This window comes from Athene cunicularia (assembly GCF_003259725.1).
Source record: "Athene cunicularia isolate RWA chromosome 10 unlocalized genomic scaffold, athCun1 chr10_part1, whole genome shotgun sequence".
Classification (NCBI taxonomy): domain Eukaryota; kingdom Metazoa; phylum Chordata; class Aves; order Strigiformes; family Strigidae; genus Athene; species Athene cunicularia.
The window spans coordinates 3117917-3137798 of NW_020799112.1; the positions used below are offsets into that span (position 1 = coordinate 3117917).

General features: G+C 42.9%; 1 protein-coding gene across 1 annotated transcript in view; it reads right to left on the minus strand.

The window, feature by feature from the left end:
* Positions 1-19882, minus strand: part of PSTPIP1 (proline-serine-threonine phosphatase interacting protein 1) — a 55564-nt gene that overhangs the window by 13853 nt on the left and 21829 nt on the right. Inside the window, exons 3-8 of the mRNA XM_026856131.1 lie at positions 18043-18117; positions 6122-6156; positions 4935-5041; positions 2979-3041; positions 1811-1909; positions 20-65 (exon numbers count right to left, since the gene is read on the minus strand). Coding sequence (XP_026711932.1) covers positions 20-65; positions 1811-1909; positions 2979-3041; positions 4935-5041; positions 6122-6156; positions 18043-18117 — 425 coding nt within the window. The remainder of the gene's footprint in view (positions 1-19; positions 66-1810; positions 1910-2978; positions 3042-4934; positions 5042-6121; positions 6157-18042; positions 18118-19882) is intronic.

Below are 19882 nucleotides of genomic sequence, written 5' to 3' on the forward strand. Positions count from 1 at the left end.
GTTGCAAATAGAGCATCACCTGCTTCATTTGCCGCGTCTCTGCATTGCTTCGCTTTGTTCTGACTCTGAAACAGGAAGAGAAACACCCCAAATTAATTTCTGACCATATATTTGGCTTTGCCCCAGATTTTTTGCTGCTTTCTCCCTTTCCCCTTCTAGGGAAAAAGCTCAAATTTGCAAACACTTCTTGGCTGTCCCACCTCTATGCACAGTTCTGTTCAATGTGTGCTGTGGAGAAGGGACCAGAATTTCACAGATGCAGCCACAGGGCCACTGAGTTCAAGGGAACTCTGGCAATTTGCATCTTTCCATTCAGACATCCCTGCCATAGGAGCTCGGTGCTAGCATGACCCACCCTGAAGCTTGTGTCTGCTGGCTGAGTTGGTTTTTGTTAAGTGTTTGATGTGCTTTTCTAATAGATATTTATAAGCTGAAATAAATGGCATCTTCCAAGCTCCTCATGTAATACACAGATGAAAAGAACACAGCCTATAAAATACTTTGCAAATGCCAGATTATTTCCCATAACAACTCAGAAGCCTCAAAGCAAAATTCACTCAAAGTAGAACTTTTCTTTTTTAAAAACCTGCAGCTTTTAACAATGAAAATACGGCTGTTATTGACAGCTCTGTACTCCCAAGTCTTTCTGCACAGATGGTGATGACGGTACATTAATGCACAGCTCTAGACATCAGTGTAATACATTCTTCCATTCTGCCCTTCAAGATAAGGCTCAGGTAGGGGTTCTTATGACCATATTCCTCATCACAGCTGGTTGGGAAACGTGTAATAAGCTGGGAACATAAGCTCCAGTCTTATCTGTTTCCTGGCCCAAACTGTTCGCAAAGTGCTGCACTGACTCCTTTCTTGTGAGCTGCCTCTGTGCATTGCAAATGTGCTGGCATGTGTGTGGAAGTAAGGCAATGAAGCACCCGGGGATCCTTCTGTGTGAAAGGAGCTGGGTCAGATTTTGATGCCGTTGAAGCTGCTAAGTGTTCTGGCATAATTTCAGTAGGTCTAGGATTTTGTCCTCTCTTTACTGCTAAGCTGGAGGCTTTTGTTCATCAAAGATTAGCAAATGCTGGAAATAAAATGTAAAGTTCTGATGCTGTTTTTGGAGTCTCCATCCCCCTACTCCTTGAGATGATTTTTGATCCTTTTTGCTTACACTGCACTGATTTTTATCGAGCCAAAGGGAGTTCATTTAGTTTGTTTTCTCCATCTGTTCCGCTGTAAAATGTTCCCATTAAAAGTTAGTGAATTGTCAGCTACAAGTATCAAGACGATGCAATGAAGAACTGCAGTGCCTTAATTTCCAATGATTTATTTCTGAGTTTGTAAATTTAGTTGAAATTAAACTAACCATAAGGAGAAAAATGTTGAGGAAAAAAATATGCATTTTAATGTAAGATACTATGCCTACTAAATGTAAGCGACCAAAAGGCAAAACTAACTGCATGACATACTTCTGTCTTGTTTCTTTTTTTATGAATAATTTTTGAGAAAAATCTCATTCAGGATTCATAGAGCAATTAGATCATAGCCTGGGATAAATTAGTTAGATAACTTAGTTCCTTCCCAGCCTTTTTAAAAACCTTTGGCCTATTGCAGAACAAGATCAGGGATTCCAAACGAGTTTGTGAAGGAAGACCTCCTTCGGAAGGTGTTTTGTTTTGATTCTAAAGGGTTAATTAGAAGGGAAAGCAGCCCCTGGCACCCCGAAGATTGTGTTGCTCAATTGTATTCTCTTGTACCTTGAAAAGGAAAAACACACGGTTTTCTCTCTAAATAACACTGTCATATAAGATACCTTTTCTGTTTGCTTTTGGTTGCCTGAAGCACTTGTCCGTTCAAAGGACTGCTCAGCCTCATCCGCCTCCTTGCACTTCTGTTCATAGGTCTTCTTTGACTGTATTGAAATGACATAAAATGTGAGGATTTGGATTAGGGAACAGGCTGGGTTGTCTCCAGCATGATGTTCTAGGCATTTTCTGTTTTGCAGTCTGAGGGAGCAAATCAGTGCCCAGGTTTGGGCAACAGAAAAAATTCCCAATGACACCATAAGAAGATAGAAAATGAGAACTGAAATATTGGGGTAGGGGCCGACAGCATAAATTGTCTCCTTTTCTTGCAGCCCTGAAATTGCTTTCTACAATTGCATTCAGCTCCCCACAGGGGTGGTCACAAATACACAGGCAGCTCTAGCACCATCGGTGCCTCAGGTGTCTGTCCAAGCTACAGCGTACAGACAAAATTAGGAGCGCACAGTCCCAGGGTGCCTGTGGGGATGGGTTGTCATTTCTACAGCGTGACTTGGAGCATCAGGTGGCTGAAGAAAGAGTGTTGCCTTGTCCATTGCTCCAAGCTGTGAGACAGATCCAGCACCCCATAAGTAACAGCCTCTGTGTAGTCCTCAGAAGCAAAAGAAATCCTTATTTGTACCAGAAGACCTCCCTGTATTACAGATTCACTTAAAACAACCCCGTTTAAATAAAAATTGTTAGTACAATTCCAGCTGTAGCACTGACAGCTCTGCAACTACTTTTCTTTAGAGGCAATTGCTCATTGGAAACCAAAACCAGCTGCCTGCAGTTCATGTACCTGCAAGCTTTCCAGCTGGAGAGGTTTCCTCCTGTTTACAAGATTTCCTCACCATTTTTAAAATCGTATTTACACAGACTGAAAAATTACATTTGCTCCTGTAAGCATCCTTACCTAGAAAGAATGAAATCCTGTTTGACATGGGGCATTGTTCATTCCACATGAACTTTCTGAGCATCTCTTCAGTGGGTGTGGCATGGAAGATGAGCTTCCTCCTCAGAGCAGGAATACATCTTCTCCCTCCCATACTCTCTTGCACACTCACACATTCCTGACCTCTTTTTTTTTTAATATAGGTACATGTGGTACAGATTTTATTCTGTCTCAAACTGGAGCCAGTTTGCACCAAGAAACCTGCACAAAACTTTCTTGCTTACCTCCACTGTTTTCTTATAATGGGACAATTTTCTCTTTTGTATGCGCTCCATTGCGGACTCGTACTGTAAGAAACACACAGAACTAAGCATTTCTTGATTTGGACTTCTTCCTCCCCTTTTTAGTGGCAGGATTAGGAAAGCCATTGTCAGGGCCTTTCCATAAACCACATGCCTGTGGAAAAAATTACTTCACTCCGCTTTTATAAATGATAGGTTTCTAAATGATACAGAGAGCATCAAAGTACCAGGTAAAAAAATAATCCAAGGTAATTCTGCTTCAGTGGTTTCTATTAATAGCAGAGAGCATGTAGATCTTAATTTTCTTCCTCCATTTTTTTTTTCCTTAAGGAGATTAAATAGCATAACACCCAGTCACAGTGCCCGTCAGCTCTGCCAGCAGAGTTCCTTTGCTGGTGCAGGAGCTCGATCCCACACCTCTGCAGACCAAACCACTGCCCCACCAAGGGTAGTTGTCCATTTTAAACACGAACAATTGTTTTGTAACTTATACTCCATTGCTTTTGGCAAATTTATGCTCAGTGTGATTTGATTTCCATACCGTCATCTGGTCAGCGCTGGAAGGACAGTGCTGAATTCTCTTTTATGGCTTTAGTTGTGATTTGCCCAGCCTTATGTGACAGTGAGATATGCTCCTACTCAGCAGGGTATGGGTTTCTTCAGTGGGACTTTTGGTCCTTGAATCCCTATATTCTGCTCAAGCAAAGCTCTCTCTGGGGTTACCCAGAGGCTTGCTTCACATTAGGATAAAAAAATAACTCAGTCCTGAGAGCAGCTACAGTGAAATACAAATCACAGCATTCTGGGAGGTTACCAAAAATGCTGACACCATCTAGCATGTCGAATGTTGACTTCCTCACAGCCACATGCTGGACAGAGGAAAAAAGCTCACCTAAGTCTCAAAAGCAGTTTTTCCAGGCCTCTCTAACTATTTCCAGTTGAGGGTTGGGGTTGTGGGTTTTTTTTTGGCTTATTGTTTTCAACAGGAGAGAGAGCCTCTCCCTCTGTGCGTTGTAGCAGCAAAGGTGTGGGGTGGGATACAAATGTTGATGAACTGGGTGCACACTGTCTGTCTCTGTCTGCCTTATTTGCTTCATCAGGTTGCTGTGGACCTTAAATCTCAATAGCAGCACTGATTTTACCCACTTTCATATTCAGAGTTCTTTGCTGTTCCAAGTTTCTCTGTGTCAGGGTTGTAGACACAGGTCTTTTGTGGCATTGGATACTGGTCATATACATTTTCATTTGTTTAAAATTAGCAAAGAACCGGATATTTTATTTTACTCCTCTATCAGTCAGTGCTCTCAGTGTTAGGTGACTGTCCAGTCTTTGTCTTCAACACCATGGAACCAGCAAAGGTGTAAGAGTGACCACTGTTGTCTCTATTGAGAGCTACTTTTTCAAGGGACTTAGAGCTTGTAAAGATCACAGGGGATTAAATTACTTTAAATAACTCAAATTTTTATGATACAACATCAACTAGTTGCTACTTATTCCACATGTTTGTAATTCAGCATATATTGGTGTTGCATTCAGCATGATAATAATTTGCTTTTACATTTTTAAATGTTTGTGTTATCCCTTTATTTTAGTGCATGTTGGAGGTCATGAAGGATCATACCAAAGAGACCCAGTTAGCAAGGCTATAAAAAAGAAAAAAGGAAGGATTATGTTCTTACAGGAATAATAATAGTATCTGCAGTTGCACCACAGAGAGTAAAAGTCGCTAAAGCCTCTGTCTCCTGAGTTCAGAGCACTGCTTTATTTCCAGCTGGGATCAGAAAGAGATTTTCTTCTACAGTCTAGTATATAGAGTGAACAGGGCACACTGGGCATGTTTTATCATATTTTGCAGTATTCACAGGCTATGGCCGGAGAGGCAGGTCAGCAGCATGGACCATTGACCCAATCTGTTTCAACGTTTCTCTAGTTCCTCACCTTTTTTCTTTGCTCCTTCTGTCTTTCTCGGAACTCTTCTATTCCTTTCAGTTCATCCTTCAGCATTACTGCCAGCTGGATGTGAGAGTTCCCAACACTTTCAATTTCTAAAGCAAATCAAAATTCATATACAGTCAGTGGAAAGGTCTTTAAATATGAAGTCATATTTTTCAAGAGACGTTTCTGGGATGTGGCTGCTGTATGACTTGTCATGAACAGGGTAGCCCTGACATTGCCAAGGGTTCATACAACCTGAGTAGGGCTTATTGCAGGTCAGTCCTGCAAAATGCATGGCCAGGGCTCCTCACTGCAGAGCTGGAGCACTCACTCAGAGCAGCCTTGGCACAAGCAGAGCCAGCTGCATTGCTTTATAGCCCCCTCTACCCCAGCCACTGTACCCCATTTACCCCATTTACCCCTTCCTTCTGGGGCTGGAGGTCAGATGCTGTGGGGCAGGGGGAGGGAAGGAGCTCTGACCCCCATCATCACCCCCTGTGCCTGCTTTCCTTCCACTATGCTGCTGGATTGTCACTGCTCTGAGAGCTGCTTGCCAGTTGCATCCAGCCTTGCACTAGTGTCATTAGACGAAGCTGCAAGCTGAGAATTTCCAAGGGTCGGCAAAGATGGATTGAATTTCAGAGCACCTGGCTGAAAGTTGTTGGCTTTGGTGCCTCTGAAATGAAACCCCACATTTTCCAGAAGTCTTGAGCTACCCCACCCAGGCTCTAAAAATACCTTAATTCACCAGCTGCTTTTCAAAAGGGTGTTTTAAATTTAAACAGCAGGTGCCAGTAGCCAGGTACACTGTCCTATTGCCTGTTGCCTTTTCTGTGTGTGGATGGTTTTCGTTCAGCCTTGGGCACATTTAGAAAGCATGCTGGTTTGATGTCAGTGGTTTGCAGAAGAGGCAACAGAGCTGATATTTTGTGACTTGATCCAGATAAAACTAACTCGAGGGACAAGCTGTTTTCTTGGCCACCAGAGTAGACTGAGTGCCCAGCCATGGAGGACTCCCAGTGAGTATCCTTTCCCTCCGCTCTCCACACTACCGACTGGGGTAGAAAAGTTGGAAATAGCGGGGGGAAGAGGATGAAAGACTGGATAGTGGATGAATACATTGTGTGCACGTCTTACCCAGGTCAGAAAGGAAGATATATATAGAGATATATATATATATATATACTTACGTTGCTTGAGCCTCTCAAATGCTGCCTTCAGTGTGCTGTGAGGCAAAAACAAGTACACTTTATTAATATAGGCTTCTAAGGATGGGTTGTGAATCTAGAGAAAAAACTTTCACTTCAAATTTCAAAGATCCACATAGAGGTAAAACTCTTAACAGTCTTGTAATAAAAGTTGACCATGCTAACAAGCACAATAGCATCAATCTGTTACCATCAGGAAATGCAATAAAATGCTCCATGAAGCAAGGCATTGCACTACTCCTTATGTGCACCCTCTTAATCCCAGTATATTTGTGACTGTGAATGTTAACAGCCGTTTCTCTATACTTGCACCTTGCCAACGGATACAAGTCAACTGAGTGAAATAAAGGCGGTCAAGGGGAATTGAGGTTTGGAGCACTAGTCTGAAGAGTAGAGTGAAACCAGCTCCACCCTCTCTCTGTGATGAATGCAGCACCAGCAAATTTTTCCTCCTCGGTCACCCTTGAAGCTAGAGCAGCTCTGCTATGCAGCATCCTCCATACCACGTTTCCCGAGCACCCCCGTGTGGCACAGCTCACTCTCCTTTAAAAGACACAAACGGTGGAGAGAGCCTACAGAGGCTTTGAAACCCTGATGCTCCCAGAAGTACAGCACGAACAAACCATGCCGTGAAATCAAGGCTCGGTGCTGGGCTCTGAAGTACAACATGGAGATGAGCAAAAAGAGATGTTACGCTGCTCATCCAGAAGGACCTACACCACTTAGTGGTCCTACAATGTGGAGTTGCAGAAGGACGTGAAAGGGTAACGATAGATTGCCTAGTGTGATGTTTTTTGGCAAGCCAGAACCCATTTTAAGAAAGCACCAGAGATACCAGCATAGAAGTAAGGGGAGAGGACAAAGCATTGTCTGTGAAATGCTTTTTCAACTTAATAATTTCATCTAGTTCCAAGTGTGCAGGCTGGCACGGCATTTGTATATGCAGAAGCCAGGGCTGTGGTGTGATTTGGGGATTTTTCAGATTTTAAAACCATCTCTTCAAGACCCAGAGTGTGTTGTTCCCTGAAGGAAACAGTTCTGGGATCTCCATGGAATCCTGGTCTACCCAAGGCATGAGCCCAGGGGAAAAGCCTGTTAATGAAGACCCTGAAGTCTCCCTGGCTGAAGCCTGGCTACCAGGAGAGCCCAGAAGAGGATGCATATCCCAGCCATGTGTGACCGCAGATGGGTTGGGAAATCCTGTATCTCTTGGGCTGTTTCAGGAGACTTAAGAGACACATGAAGGATCCTAATTGCCCTGTGTTAATTTAGGCTGGACATCTGTTTCCTAATCAAAGCTTGCTCTCCTGGTAACAAGACTGCCTTGGCAGGCATAAGAAAAATGCACAGGCGTGGGGAAAGGCTGGGCGTCCTCAGTGATAACTGATTTGCAATTCACTTCCAAATCTAAATTTGTAGAAATATAAGCAAAAGACTTTAGCCAGAAAAGATGAGCATTGAGCTAGCTGTTTGATTCTTTAGCTTCCAACTAGATTTGTTGTGGTGAATCTCCTGAATTGTCATGCTAGATAGAGTATTTTTCAATATTGTCTTAATAATACTTTAACATTTTGAAGGGTTTTTTGCAAAAAATTAATCTGGTGTGAAATTTTGATAGGAACTAAATTTTCATAACACAAAGGAAACAAACAGTATTCTTTCCAGCCAAGTTAATTAAAAGCTTGAAGTTAAAAGATAAGTTGAATATCAGAAGCAGAGATAGCTTTTTCTTTTTCTTTTTTTTTTTTTTTCCCCTAAAATCTCCAATGGATTATTTTGAGAAATTAAATATATACAAGGAATTAAATTCACTTTTTCAGTTTGGATTTTCCAATACGAGATGGGGAATGTGCTGACACACACATCCATGTCTGAAACAAGTAAATACTGGAATTTAAAAAATAGAGGGCACTTGCAAGCTGCACATACTATTTGCACGCTGTGTTGATCTATTGTTCCCAGAGGTTTTTTTCCCTTTGCTGTTGGTGATTCAGGTTATGCAAAGCCTAGCAAAATTGTTGTAGTGGATACTGAAAAATAGAGCTTTCTCAGTACATATTGAGGACAAAAGCAATTTGCTGCTTTTTTTTTTTTTCCAGGCATCTGAGCTACCAGAGCAGTTCAAAAGCCATACATGAAGCTTTTCTCCTTTTTGCTGGCTCTAAGGATGAGTGTGTCTTCTAGTATAATAATGCATCTGGCTATGACTTGGAGAGGGACCATTTTGCCCCCTGCATGGTCTCTAATGGCCTTTTCAGAAAGCTCCAGCCTTTTGCTCCTTGTATGAAAGATTTGTCCAGCCAATTGTATATGCCCCAACTGGGGCAAGGCCACAGACTGAAATAGACTTATGCCATTTCCTTCCTTATTTTTATAAGAATTTTCTAAAATCAGTGAATTGTGCTCCTCATCCTTATGGGGCTTAAGGGAGTAGCAAATATGCCATTGTGCAAAGTTATGTGTAGGAGAGAATAAAGATAAGAAATTTTGACCCATGGATCTGTCAAGTATTCCTTTATGACTTATGGGCTGCAGGGATGTGCTGGCTGCAGTAGCAGCTCTGCAGATCAGCTCCTCGCTGCTAGATGCTCTGATTATATCGGTGAAATATATCGTTTCAGTGCTTTGGAGGGTTTAATGGAAGCAACATACAAGTGAGTTTTAATTTTGCCTGTGCTGTTTTGTATGTACAGTACCTATTACCTGCTGCTTCTGGGTGGGTTTGACTTTCTAATAGAATTGATAAGGGCTTTACTCTGAAGCATCCACAGTGAGAAATTCTCACTCTCCTGGACACTTTAAAAGCGTATTTTATCCTCTCAGTATATTATGCTGCTTAGCGTTGTCGTAGTAATTGATTTTTGTTTCTTCTGTGGCCAAATTAGAAAACCTGGGGTTGAAAATAATTCAAGCAAAACTGAAAATTTGTGATTCACCTCTGTTCTTTTTATTTTTCTATTTTTTTAATTGCTTACTTCTGACATATCCATGTAAATTCTGAAAGACTGTTAAACCACTCCAGCTGAGGACAGAGCACCAGCCTTACTTTTGGGCATCCTTACACGGAGCCTCCTGCAGATGTCCCACTGAAAATAGGGCTGGACGCAGACTTACTGTTGCGTGTTTCTTAAACGGCTCCTCCTTGAACATTTAAAGATTGGGTTTGTCAAAACGAATTTCTGACAGAAACAAGATTGACTCTGAATCCGAAATAACGGGGAACAGATAGAGCCTGTGCAACAGTCACTCTGCAGCAACCTCTGGTGATTTTTGCCATCTAGTGGCTGCAATATTCTTACCGTTTTCCGGAGTGCTTCAGTGCTGTTGCTATTCGAGTACAGCAGAATTGAGCTGCACTTGTAAAATATGCACGTTTCAGTGGCTGTTTTTTTCTAGTGGAGGGGGAGAAGGAGAATCGCAGAGCTTTTAGAAGAACGGGGGAACCAAGGGAAGAAGCTCATTACAATAAAGCTCACCCATTATTTGGCATTCTTGTTCTGTAGATGACGAAATACTTCCCAAAGTGAATTTATCGAAATTCACCCAGAACACCACAGCTGGAAAGGCAGCCTGTCTCTCCAGGGCTCTGGTCACTAGTCCCTGTGGCTCTCCTCTAACAGGATAAACATTTACAGAATGCATCATTTGAGAGCTTGGTTTGATTTTTCTCCCAGCAGAACCTGTCCCTTACTTCCAAGGCAGAAAACAGATCCTGTATTTGAGCAAAGATGCCTTGTGTGGCACTCACCCACCATTGCAGCATAGGTAAGAGGAGTAGTGGGGAACCACTGCATCAGATCATAAATCCGTTTTACTTGCTCACTCTGCATAAGTATCTTATAGTTGGTTCAGGAGAGGGACTCGACTGGAACAGTATGGGATGACAGCACTTGAGGGTGAACTTTCCTAGCTACTCTCTGTGTTTGCTAGAGAACTGGGCTGTTGCTGCAGAGCAGGCTGCACTGGGCAGTCCTGCATCACATGAGGACCACCAGAATATGTACTGTAGATAGAGTATGGTACCTCCTGCTTCACACTCAAGTTGAATTTTATAGCGTCAGAGATGTAATTAGCAGAGATCTACCAGTGGCAGTGCTTAGGTCACTGGTATACTCACTACATACACTGTTGCACCACACCTTTTTTTTTTTTTTTTTTCACAACTTTAGGCTTGATGGCTATGTCAATTTTTTTTAGTAATTTGCCTTTAGAGACTGGTTTAACTGTGTAATTCAGAGAGTCCCTTTTCATCTTATTACATCTTATTATACACAGGAAGGGAAAATAGGCTCCTCTAACTGGAAAACCACAGCTTTTTTTAAATTTTCATTCTCTTCTACCTTTGCTTGGTGAATAGAAGTGTGAAATAACCCCACCTTTCTTTCTGCTAGGTTTCCATTTTAACATTATGATGTACAATGTTCTGTGCTTATTGTAATTTTAAAAAACATTCTTTCTGAAATTGAGAGAATTCTCAATGCCAGATGATCTCTGCAGACCACTTCCCAGCAGTCCTATTGACTCTCTGCCTCTGGTAACTTAGATGCTGGTGACATGGTTATGAAACCAACCCAATGCCAGCCTCCTCTGAGGCCAGGGTTAACATCTCTCTTTCCTCCTGCCACACTGGGAAGACTCAATGTGGTTTTACCAACATTTCTTTCTGTGAAGCCCAGAGGTAGCAGCAAAGTATAAGGAAACAAGTTCAAAAGCATCTGGTCTCAATTTGCACCTGGGACTCTGCATTGCAAAAAAGAAAAGAAGGGGAAGGTGGTGTGCTCTTTGAACAGGGAGGTGATGCAGTCACTACCCAGTCCTAGGCCAGGCACACAGAGTATTTCACATGAGAACCATATCAAACATTGCTTAGTGGGGATGTGGAGAAAATATCAAATAAATAATTTTATCAGGATGTTTTCTTCTTGTTCTCAGAAGAGCTATGAACAGAAAGACAAAACCACGCAGTGCTACTGGAAAGATTTCTGTACAGGTCTTAGCTGTGGTGCGATGTTGAAACCACCCATGGTGGAGAAAAGGCATGAGCCAGCACCCCTTCTCTGGCCAGGGGAGTCCAAGTTCTTGTCTGTCTATAAATTCGCAGTAGCAAGGCACTAGCTAGCATGGGTAGTCATGTCGACTATTACGGGAGGCTGTGCTGTGCAGCAAGCCGGGCTTAGTGTTGGGTTGGGTTTGCATATCCTTCATGAAAGTGATAACAAATGTGGAGGATTCCTCTAGTGCTGTGGGGTGTCTGTAGATGTGTTTTGCTTCTGGTGCTTGGTTATTTTCAGATATGAGTCAGAAGCAGAAACAGGCCCAAACTGAATGGGAAGGGGGCTGTGTCAAGACTCCCAGGGCTAGTAAATGGGAGCATAGACACAAAACCCCAGACTTGGCTGGGGCAGGACAGCAAACAGGATGACATCTCCAGGTACCTTCTCCTCCCTGTAAATCTATGCCCATAGACTATGAATTAGACCCCTTGTGACTCCAGAATGACATATGCCATTCAAATCAAAGGGCAAAACAATCAAAACAACTTTTGTACCTTCAACATAAAACTGAATTTCCTCATATCTCTTGGAAAGAGAACAGGACTACTCAAAAATGCCTATCCTCATCACCAGAGAGCTTCTCTAGATTGGATTTAACAAGAACTGAGCGGAGGCTTAGGTCTTTCAGAGTATGTGCTTGGGTCCATTTCTGCAGAGTCCTGAAAGTTCAAAGTACAAATGTATAACCTCTGTGTGGGTTCAGAACATTTGAGTGGACAATAACTAACCATGGAAGGATGTGACCTTCTAAACTGACTTTTAGCTTCACTTCAAAAATGCCTGCTTTGTGTGAATAATACAGAGGATTCTGTATATTAAGTGACAGATGCGCTATATTTATACACAGGAAGCCGCAACTGGCATTTCATTACAGATGTCCTCACCTCACACTCACTGAAATATTCTATTTCAGGCCTTGTAGAGAAGGGCAGAGCAGATACAGGCTTGAAGGAACTAGCCTTTCCTGAGGTCTGAAGGAGATGGTAGTGGAAAAGATGGAAGGCTAAAAGCAGGAAATCATATACATGAGCAGAGACAAGCAGAGCAAATGACAAAAATAGCTGTTGTCAGACTAGGCAGAATTTAACCGGCTACTGCGTGTTTACATCAGTTATTTTACAAAAGAACAGAGTTCCCAGAGGCTCTATTTCAGCTGAAGCTGAGGATGTATCTGAAAACTGAGCCTTGTAGTATATTCTGTTTTCATGTTGTTCTGCTGAAGAGTTGCCCAAAGCTACTGCATGAATTTTCCTTGTCACCTTGCAGCCTGAAAGGTGTTTCTTCTCAAAGGCATGAGCCCTGCTGAAAATCATCTGTAGTGCGTCGGAGGCATCATTACTGTGTGGCTACCAGGAAACACTTGCAAACTTGTTCTCAGTTTGTAACTTGGCTGAAAATCCCCAGTTTCTGTGCATCCTCTCCCATACGTGCAACACAGAATGTGAAGGGTACAAATGTGTACTGCAGTTTAAACTGCATTAACATGTAGTTCCCTCTCCCCTGCTGGATATTGGTGTAACCTGGCATTTGCCAAGAATACATGACTGAAACTTTGTAATCATATTTTTCATATTTTTTTTATGCTTAGAAACTATAAGTTGTGATTCAGAGGGGGGGGGGGGGGGGTGTAATCAAAAAAGTGGGATAACAGCTTTAAAATTAGTATGAGGCAGGAATGAAGACATTTTAAAAATACACTTTAGCCCTGACTTTTGATAGGTGAGCTCCAGAGCTCCATTCCTGTGCAGCATCCATCCTTCCACCCTGACTGCTGTGATCCTCACACTTTGCTCACTCCTCAAGGGCTGCCCTGCCCTCTCCTAGGTCTGACCCACTCGAGAGGTACATTTGTGATTGATATTCTCTGACTGTCCCTCCCAGTGCTTTCACTAAGACTCCCCAGCTACCTGTACCCCCAGGCACAGTCTGCATCCAGGTAATTAGCTTAAAGGAAGCAGCTGACCTTTTCCACACTTGGTGGTGTTACGGACCTGAGTGTGTTTCTAAGAACCAGAACAGGCCATGGGGACTGCAGCTCACCAGTGCAGCTGTGCGTTGAGGAACCCCACTGTAAGGAAGCTAATCTGCCGTTGTCACGTGTGTCTGATCTAACATGGCAAGTGTGGTGAGGGGTGGGTTAAAAATCTACAAAGAAAACAGCACTTCTGCACTTACATTGCTTTACCTTAAGACTCGGTGGATGCTAAAATATTTCAGGTGAGAAAACATCGGGGGCTACTGCTTATAAAGCTGCTGCTGGTGTGACAACCCCTGAACTACCAAATGCTAAGGTTACAAGATTATTTAGGCAAAATATCATCATATGCGTACCCTATTCTTCTACTCTTCCCTTGGGATCTGATGTTGGGGATGAAATATTAGGCTGAAGGGATTTTGATCTGAGCCTGTGTGACCCTTCTTGCAGTCCTGCACCTAGATTCACGTGTGTACATCCTTCTGCACATTAGAATGAACTTGTCAAAGCCTATAGCAACTCCTAAGTTAGATCTGTGTCATGGTTGGAAAGAGGATATCTCCCTTCCCTATAGGAAGTAGTTTCTACCAGCTGCAGTGCTCGAGGCAAGGGCAAGCAGCCAAAATGCCTAAATTTGCTTGAATCAGGCTGGACTATTGAATGACTGTGTCCTTTGGCTGTTAGGCAGCACTTAGGGGGAAATTTTCTCTATTGAGCTGGAGTCTGGAGTGTTTGTTTGCTGTGCCCCTGGTAACCAGCACTGGTTTAGAAACTTTAGAAACCCTGTCTTTATTTTTTTTTTTTAATAAAATTTTTTTAAAAGTGGGGGCAGCACATCTCCCTCACTGCTGCATGTCTGCCTCTCTGATTTTAGTTGTTTTAGAAATTTTGCTACAGGTGTAGGCTCACAGCGGCCATTTCCAATACTGGTTTGAAAAAGAACAGCGAGGGCCTCACTGAAGTCAGTCACACCTCCTGTAGCAGCGCTAAACACTTGTCCCCTGATAACTCTCAGGTCAAAATGATTTCTCACGTTTCCGGTACTCAGGAGTCTGTGGGTGGAGACACAACATTGTCCTCTTTTCCCTGGTTATGATGTTATATTGCTGCTGATAACCAGTAGTGAAGTGTCCCGGTATGGGCTTGGCTTTTAGTGGCCTCCGCCAAGCACGCGCAGTGCGGGGTCCTGAGGGTTCTGTTCTCCATCAGAGGAGCTGTAAGGATGCTGAGGGAACAAGCACTGCACGACATATAGGATGGAAACCTGACGGCTGCTGCCACCTGGATTTTTCTCAAAGCAATGGAGAGTGGTCCCAGAGTTGCTGTTACATTTCAGCCAGACTTCCGTACCAGCTTTCTTTAAAGTCAGCAGCATCTTTCTTCATCTGTGTCTTTCAGTAAATAAAAACAGGCAGTTGAATCTATTTATACATTTAGCTGAGTTCAGCAATTTGCTCCAACTGAAGCAAAAGTTTGGGAGAGAAGGGAAGAGCCCAAAAAAATGTTGAAATTGTTCTTTTCTTTGATTCAAAACGAAAAGCTTTTACAATATGGGAGAGAACTGTTTTCTACAGCAATGCCTGGTGCAGTGTGCCTTAGGCTTCTCCAGGCTTCCTCCCATTGCTTGTATTGACTCATTGTGCTTATTCTCTTCACCTTGTGTTTTGCTAGTCCTGACTGCTGAAGTAACAATTTGGGCAGTACCTCCCCACCACTGCCTAATTTCTCCCCTGATCAGACCCTCCTTGAAAGCACAGGAAACAAGAGAAAGGGTTTTTTTTTTCCCTTTATGAGATTTTCTCTACGTACATGAGATGAGGAGAGCGGGGCGGCTGCCAGGCACTGCGGTTCTGGAGCTGGAAGGAGCTGTTTGCACTGGTAATGTGAGGACGTAAGCACAAGGCCCTGCTGGGTTGCCCATCGCCTGCAGCGGTGCCGCCGGCCCCAGTTCAGCAGCCTTGGCGTTGGCTGCAGTGCGTTAGCCACGGACCTTCTGCCACCAGGCCCCTGCACGGGGACTGCTGCTCGCTCCGGTTTTGTGCCGCTTCCCTCCTGCTGTGCTTTCCGCAGCACCTACAGAGCATCGCTTTGACCTGGTGGAGTGATGGGAGGTTTTGGCAGCCAATTCATTAGTTTCAGAAGTTGCGCTAAACAGAATTAGTTGGCCTTGAAATTGTTTCTCTTAAGGTCTTCTGGGTATTTTTTGATACTGGAAGTTTTTGAGTGGTTATTGGAAGTTTTTGTGTAGTTGAGAACAGTGAGTGTTAGGTTAATGGTTGGACTAAATGATCTTCAAGGTCTTTTCCAACCTAGATGATTCTGTGATTCTGTTATTGTAGTCGGATTTTCTATGTTCTTTTTATCGACTTTTTGAAAGGGTATTGGATACCTTCCTGATACTGAGAACTACTGGAGTGTGAAATCATTTCCCAGGAGAAGTGACAGAAATCTTTAGTATCCGAGATGTTTAAAAGATGTCTGAATTTAACACTGGGCAATAATAATTTTGCATTAGCAAGAAAAAGAATGAGTGATATAAAAGTAGTAATTGCTGCTCCTCTGCAATACATAGCATGGCACAGGACGGTCTGTAAACTGTTCTGCAAAAAAACCTGCAAGCTACTTTTTTCCCTAGTATTTGTCAAATGCAAGTTTTAGGTACAAATACCTGCACATAACACCTTCATTAGACTTACGTGAGAAATACTGCTGCCCAAAGCTGCATTTAAAGATGTGAACAGCCCTGTTCAGCCTGTCAAGTACTTGTAATACTATTAGGACTCGGTATGCTCGTCAATAATAGGGAGCCCTATATAGAGGAAGCACTTGGAATAAGACATGGGGACAGCTGTGCCATGGCCCTTTCAAGCTTTTCTTATTATAGGTATTACATAGGTTCCCTCCCTCCAGTCTCACTGAAGGACTGACCTTGGGAGCAGAACTGCTGTCAGCAGTTGATACCACATTAACAAAGAGAAACTTCACGCCATGACAAAAATTTTAAGGCATTAAAACCAAGTATTTAATTTTCATGAGTTTTTCCAGCCTTGAATAGACCCCAGTCTTCTCTGATTTTAAAGTGTTTACTCTGGACAAATGCCCTCCCCTGTGTAACTCCTTAAATAACCAGGGGATGCTGAATAACAGAAAGCAAAGTTGCCTCTCTCTGCTTCAGAACGGATACAGTGAGACATTTGCTCTGATAAAAATATCAGTGCAAAGCTGGTCGCTACCCAGACCGGGCAGGGGTTTATGGAAACATAGTAAATCAGCTCTGCAGCATGCTTTGTTAGTATATCGAGCCTTTTCTCTATGCCAAGCTATAAAATTGCTGGATCGAAGTGGAGCTGGGCCTGAGTCCAAACTTCCCCCAACTTGAGGGGAACTTGGATCCATATCCCAACTCTGGGACTTGGCTCTGCCTCTAAATCAAGCTCTTATAATCTCTTAGGAAAAGTCAGACCTATGAATTATCCACTAAGCCACAGAAGGGCAGCCAAAGCTGTCTGTTTCTGAACACGTTTGCTCTGCCTGCCCTGCACTGCCAGTAAAGACATTTAGGTGGAGCCTTTCGTTAATCCTGGAAAGCTGATCATAGCCTTTGGTTTGGGAAGAAGCAGCCATCCATCCTTAATCTGCTCTTTTAATGTCAAAATATTTTTTCTTCTCCTTCCTTTTCTCTGTTTAGATCTGTGAATTGAGACACCAGGAAGGTAGAAGCCATCTCCAGCAGCCTTTGCTAGGAATTACGTGTTACTGCATTGCTCAGGGCAAGGGAGAGATGGAACACTAGGGAAGGAGAGGCTGGCACATTCTTTGGAGTGAGCCTCAGTGCTCTCCACGCTACCAGGCGCCTGGGTTAGTGCAACACTTTCTCTGTCTGCCTGGATGTGCCTCCACCAAATCGATAGCAAGTGCTATGGGCTATTGCCTGGCGTTTGCATGCCATGATGGTGCAAGGGTTTGAGGTCAAGTTTTCCCATAAAATATGAACAGGAAACCATGCTCACGCTGAGACTGATAAATCGACGTAAAAAGGAGACTGCAATTAAGAAATGACATATGGGATAGATGAGGGTAGCAGGCCCCAGGGATCAATAGAACTGTTTTGTGTTTAGATTGAGGTCTTTTCTTTCAGACTTGTCTTCTGTGACCCCAAATCTTCATCCTCTACCACCTTATTACTGTATTATTACTTGTTACAATAAAGACAAAGTGCCTTATTATTGCTGCTACCATCAATAATAGCTACAGTTTATCAGCAGTGTTTATTAAGTTAAATTCCATGCCAACATATATCTTCCTCTCCCAACACAATTTACACATGATCTGAAATAACAGTAGAGGATACAGAGAAAAATATGTGTCATTTTAGTGTATTTCAGTAGTTCTATCGATTTGTTTCAAATTAAGTCCCTTCAAAGAGGTTTAAAGTTTGTGTTCTTAAGCTAAGCCTTTTTCCTGCTGCAGAAGCTAATTTTTGATGTCTTTGCACTTTGCTTTTGTTCTGTCACAGCCCCTCAGTGTCCACCAGCTTCCCAGAACTGTGAAGCCACTATCCTAAACATTTCACAACCTTTTCCTTTTTTTCCCCATCACTTAATTTGCTTTTGGAAGCAAATGTTAAACATTGTTAGGAATCCTGAAGTTTAAAAACTTCTTAGTAAAGACCTACTGGTAATTCCCAAATGGAGATTTTGTGAACCCTCCTTTGAAGGACTGTGGTGTTTCCCCATTTTTCCTGTACAATGTGAAGTGATGTATAGCGCACTGAAGTGAGCAGCTTGTATGACCCCATTCATAGGCAAAACACAGGAGTCTGATATTGCTTCCGAAATGCTTTCATTTGCACTAATAATAAAATAATTCCTTACTTGATTTCTGTTTGTCCTCCTGCTTTTCGGGCAATCTGAATCAGCTCTTTCCCATATCTCTCTTCTGCTTGTGCTCTGTTAAAAGAAAAACTTACTCAATTTCTCTTAGTGTACCAGGATCACCTTTACAACACTCTTGTAATTGCATTCGCAGAAATACAATTTAATTTCTCTAGCTCCTCAATCCTAGTCTATTAGTTACCTCTAAAACATATGGTTGAGCTATTTTTAGAAGAAATGAGGGAAAGTGAAACCCACCTCCATGGCTCTGATTACTGTGGAGTGCTACATACAACTCTTCCCCAAAAAGCTGGATTCAATTCGAAGAAGAGATGTACAGAAGTGTAGTGAAGATGTTCAGAACGGAGAGACTCTTTTGCAAAACAAACCTAAAAGACGATGGCTGCCTTGATTCATCAAAATGAAGGCTGGGAGGAGAGTGAAGAGTAGGTTCCAAAGGATCTGTTTAAGAAAGGTTGTGAATAAATGGGAGTAGCGGGAAAATTTCTCACCATTGAAGACATGAAGTGCTGCTTAAACTGTTGCAGTGGAGGCAGAGGAGGAAGGAGCCTTGCTGGCTGTAAGGTGAGGCTGTGACAGTTTTATGGAAGGGACAATATGATGCAATGTCTCACTAATGGGGAACTGTAACTAGTGACTCAGGAAAGTAGTTCTGTTTCTATGGTAATAAAGAAATACAATTATTTCTTTGCTGTTTTCCCCTCCCCCAGCTCTGGGAGAAATTTCTATTCTCTGTTTTTAAAAAAAAAAAAAAAAAGTATTTTTACTAAATATGTTACTTCTTTTCTCCTGGGTGCAAGACCAGGGCAGTCTTTGAGTAGCTGCTAAAATCTATTGGATGGTCAATAATTAATAATGTGGTGCTACGATTTGGTGGTGGAGATTTTGTTTAGGGTAAGTCCAGTTCTCAAAAGGTGTTTCAAAGCATTTTGAACACTTTGAGCCTGAAACTGGGCACCTTAGAGAAACATGCCCTTTGTTCAAAAGAAGAATTTTGATGAGGGTGTGAGGCCATGCAAGCCTGCTGGTTTGTTCTTACGTACATCTTCCCACTCATTCACACTGTGCTTTATTGTTGCTCTTTGCTGAGTTCCAGTGGTTTGAGGGCTGGTCTTTCAGTTTTGCAACCCGGCAGCTGTTGGGGTGGGTCCCTGAGAAGATGTGACTGCCCTTTCGGCTGTTCCTCTGCGTCTGATGGCTCTGAACACCTTGTGTTGTAGCCAGCTGGACCGGGGGCTCTGCAGCAGTTTCACTGGTTTGCGGTCATCTTCTGAGACCTGAGGCAGGCTCATCCTGGGGACTTTCCCCCAGCCCAAGGAGATCTGTCAGGTGGCGGGAGAGGAGTGCTGGTCACACAGCAGCCCAGAGTGGGGGCTGTTCTCGGCCTCTGTCCATGGCTCCCATGTCTGGTTAGTTATTTGCTGTCACCCTGCACTAGAAATTGCTGCATTTCAGTAGGGTGTTACTCCATCACTGCTTTGGGAGTCCTCCTAGAAGAATGGGGTGCAAAATAGGGCGACAGGCCACACAGAGGCCACTTCATTTTCACGTTAGATGAATGAAATTTCATCAAAATGGAAATATACTCCAGAGACACATAACGCTGCAGAAGTAGGATGGCCTAATTTTCTTATGATTTAAATAACAAGAAACACTTTAGTGTCAGAGACTTTGCTTAGTACCGGTGGATGTACAGCAATGAGAATAACTGCAGTGCTACAGGACACTTTGCTTGCTCAGGACACACTCTATCATGGGAAGAAAGCACAGCCAGCTCTTAAGCCAGTTCCAGCTCCTGCAAAAACCCTGAGACTTTAGG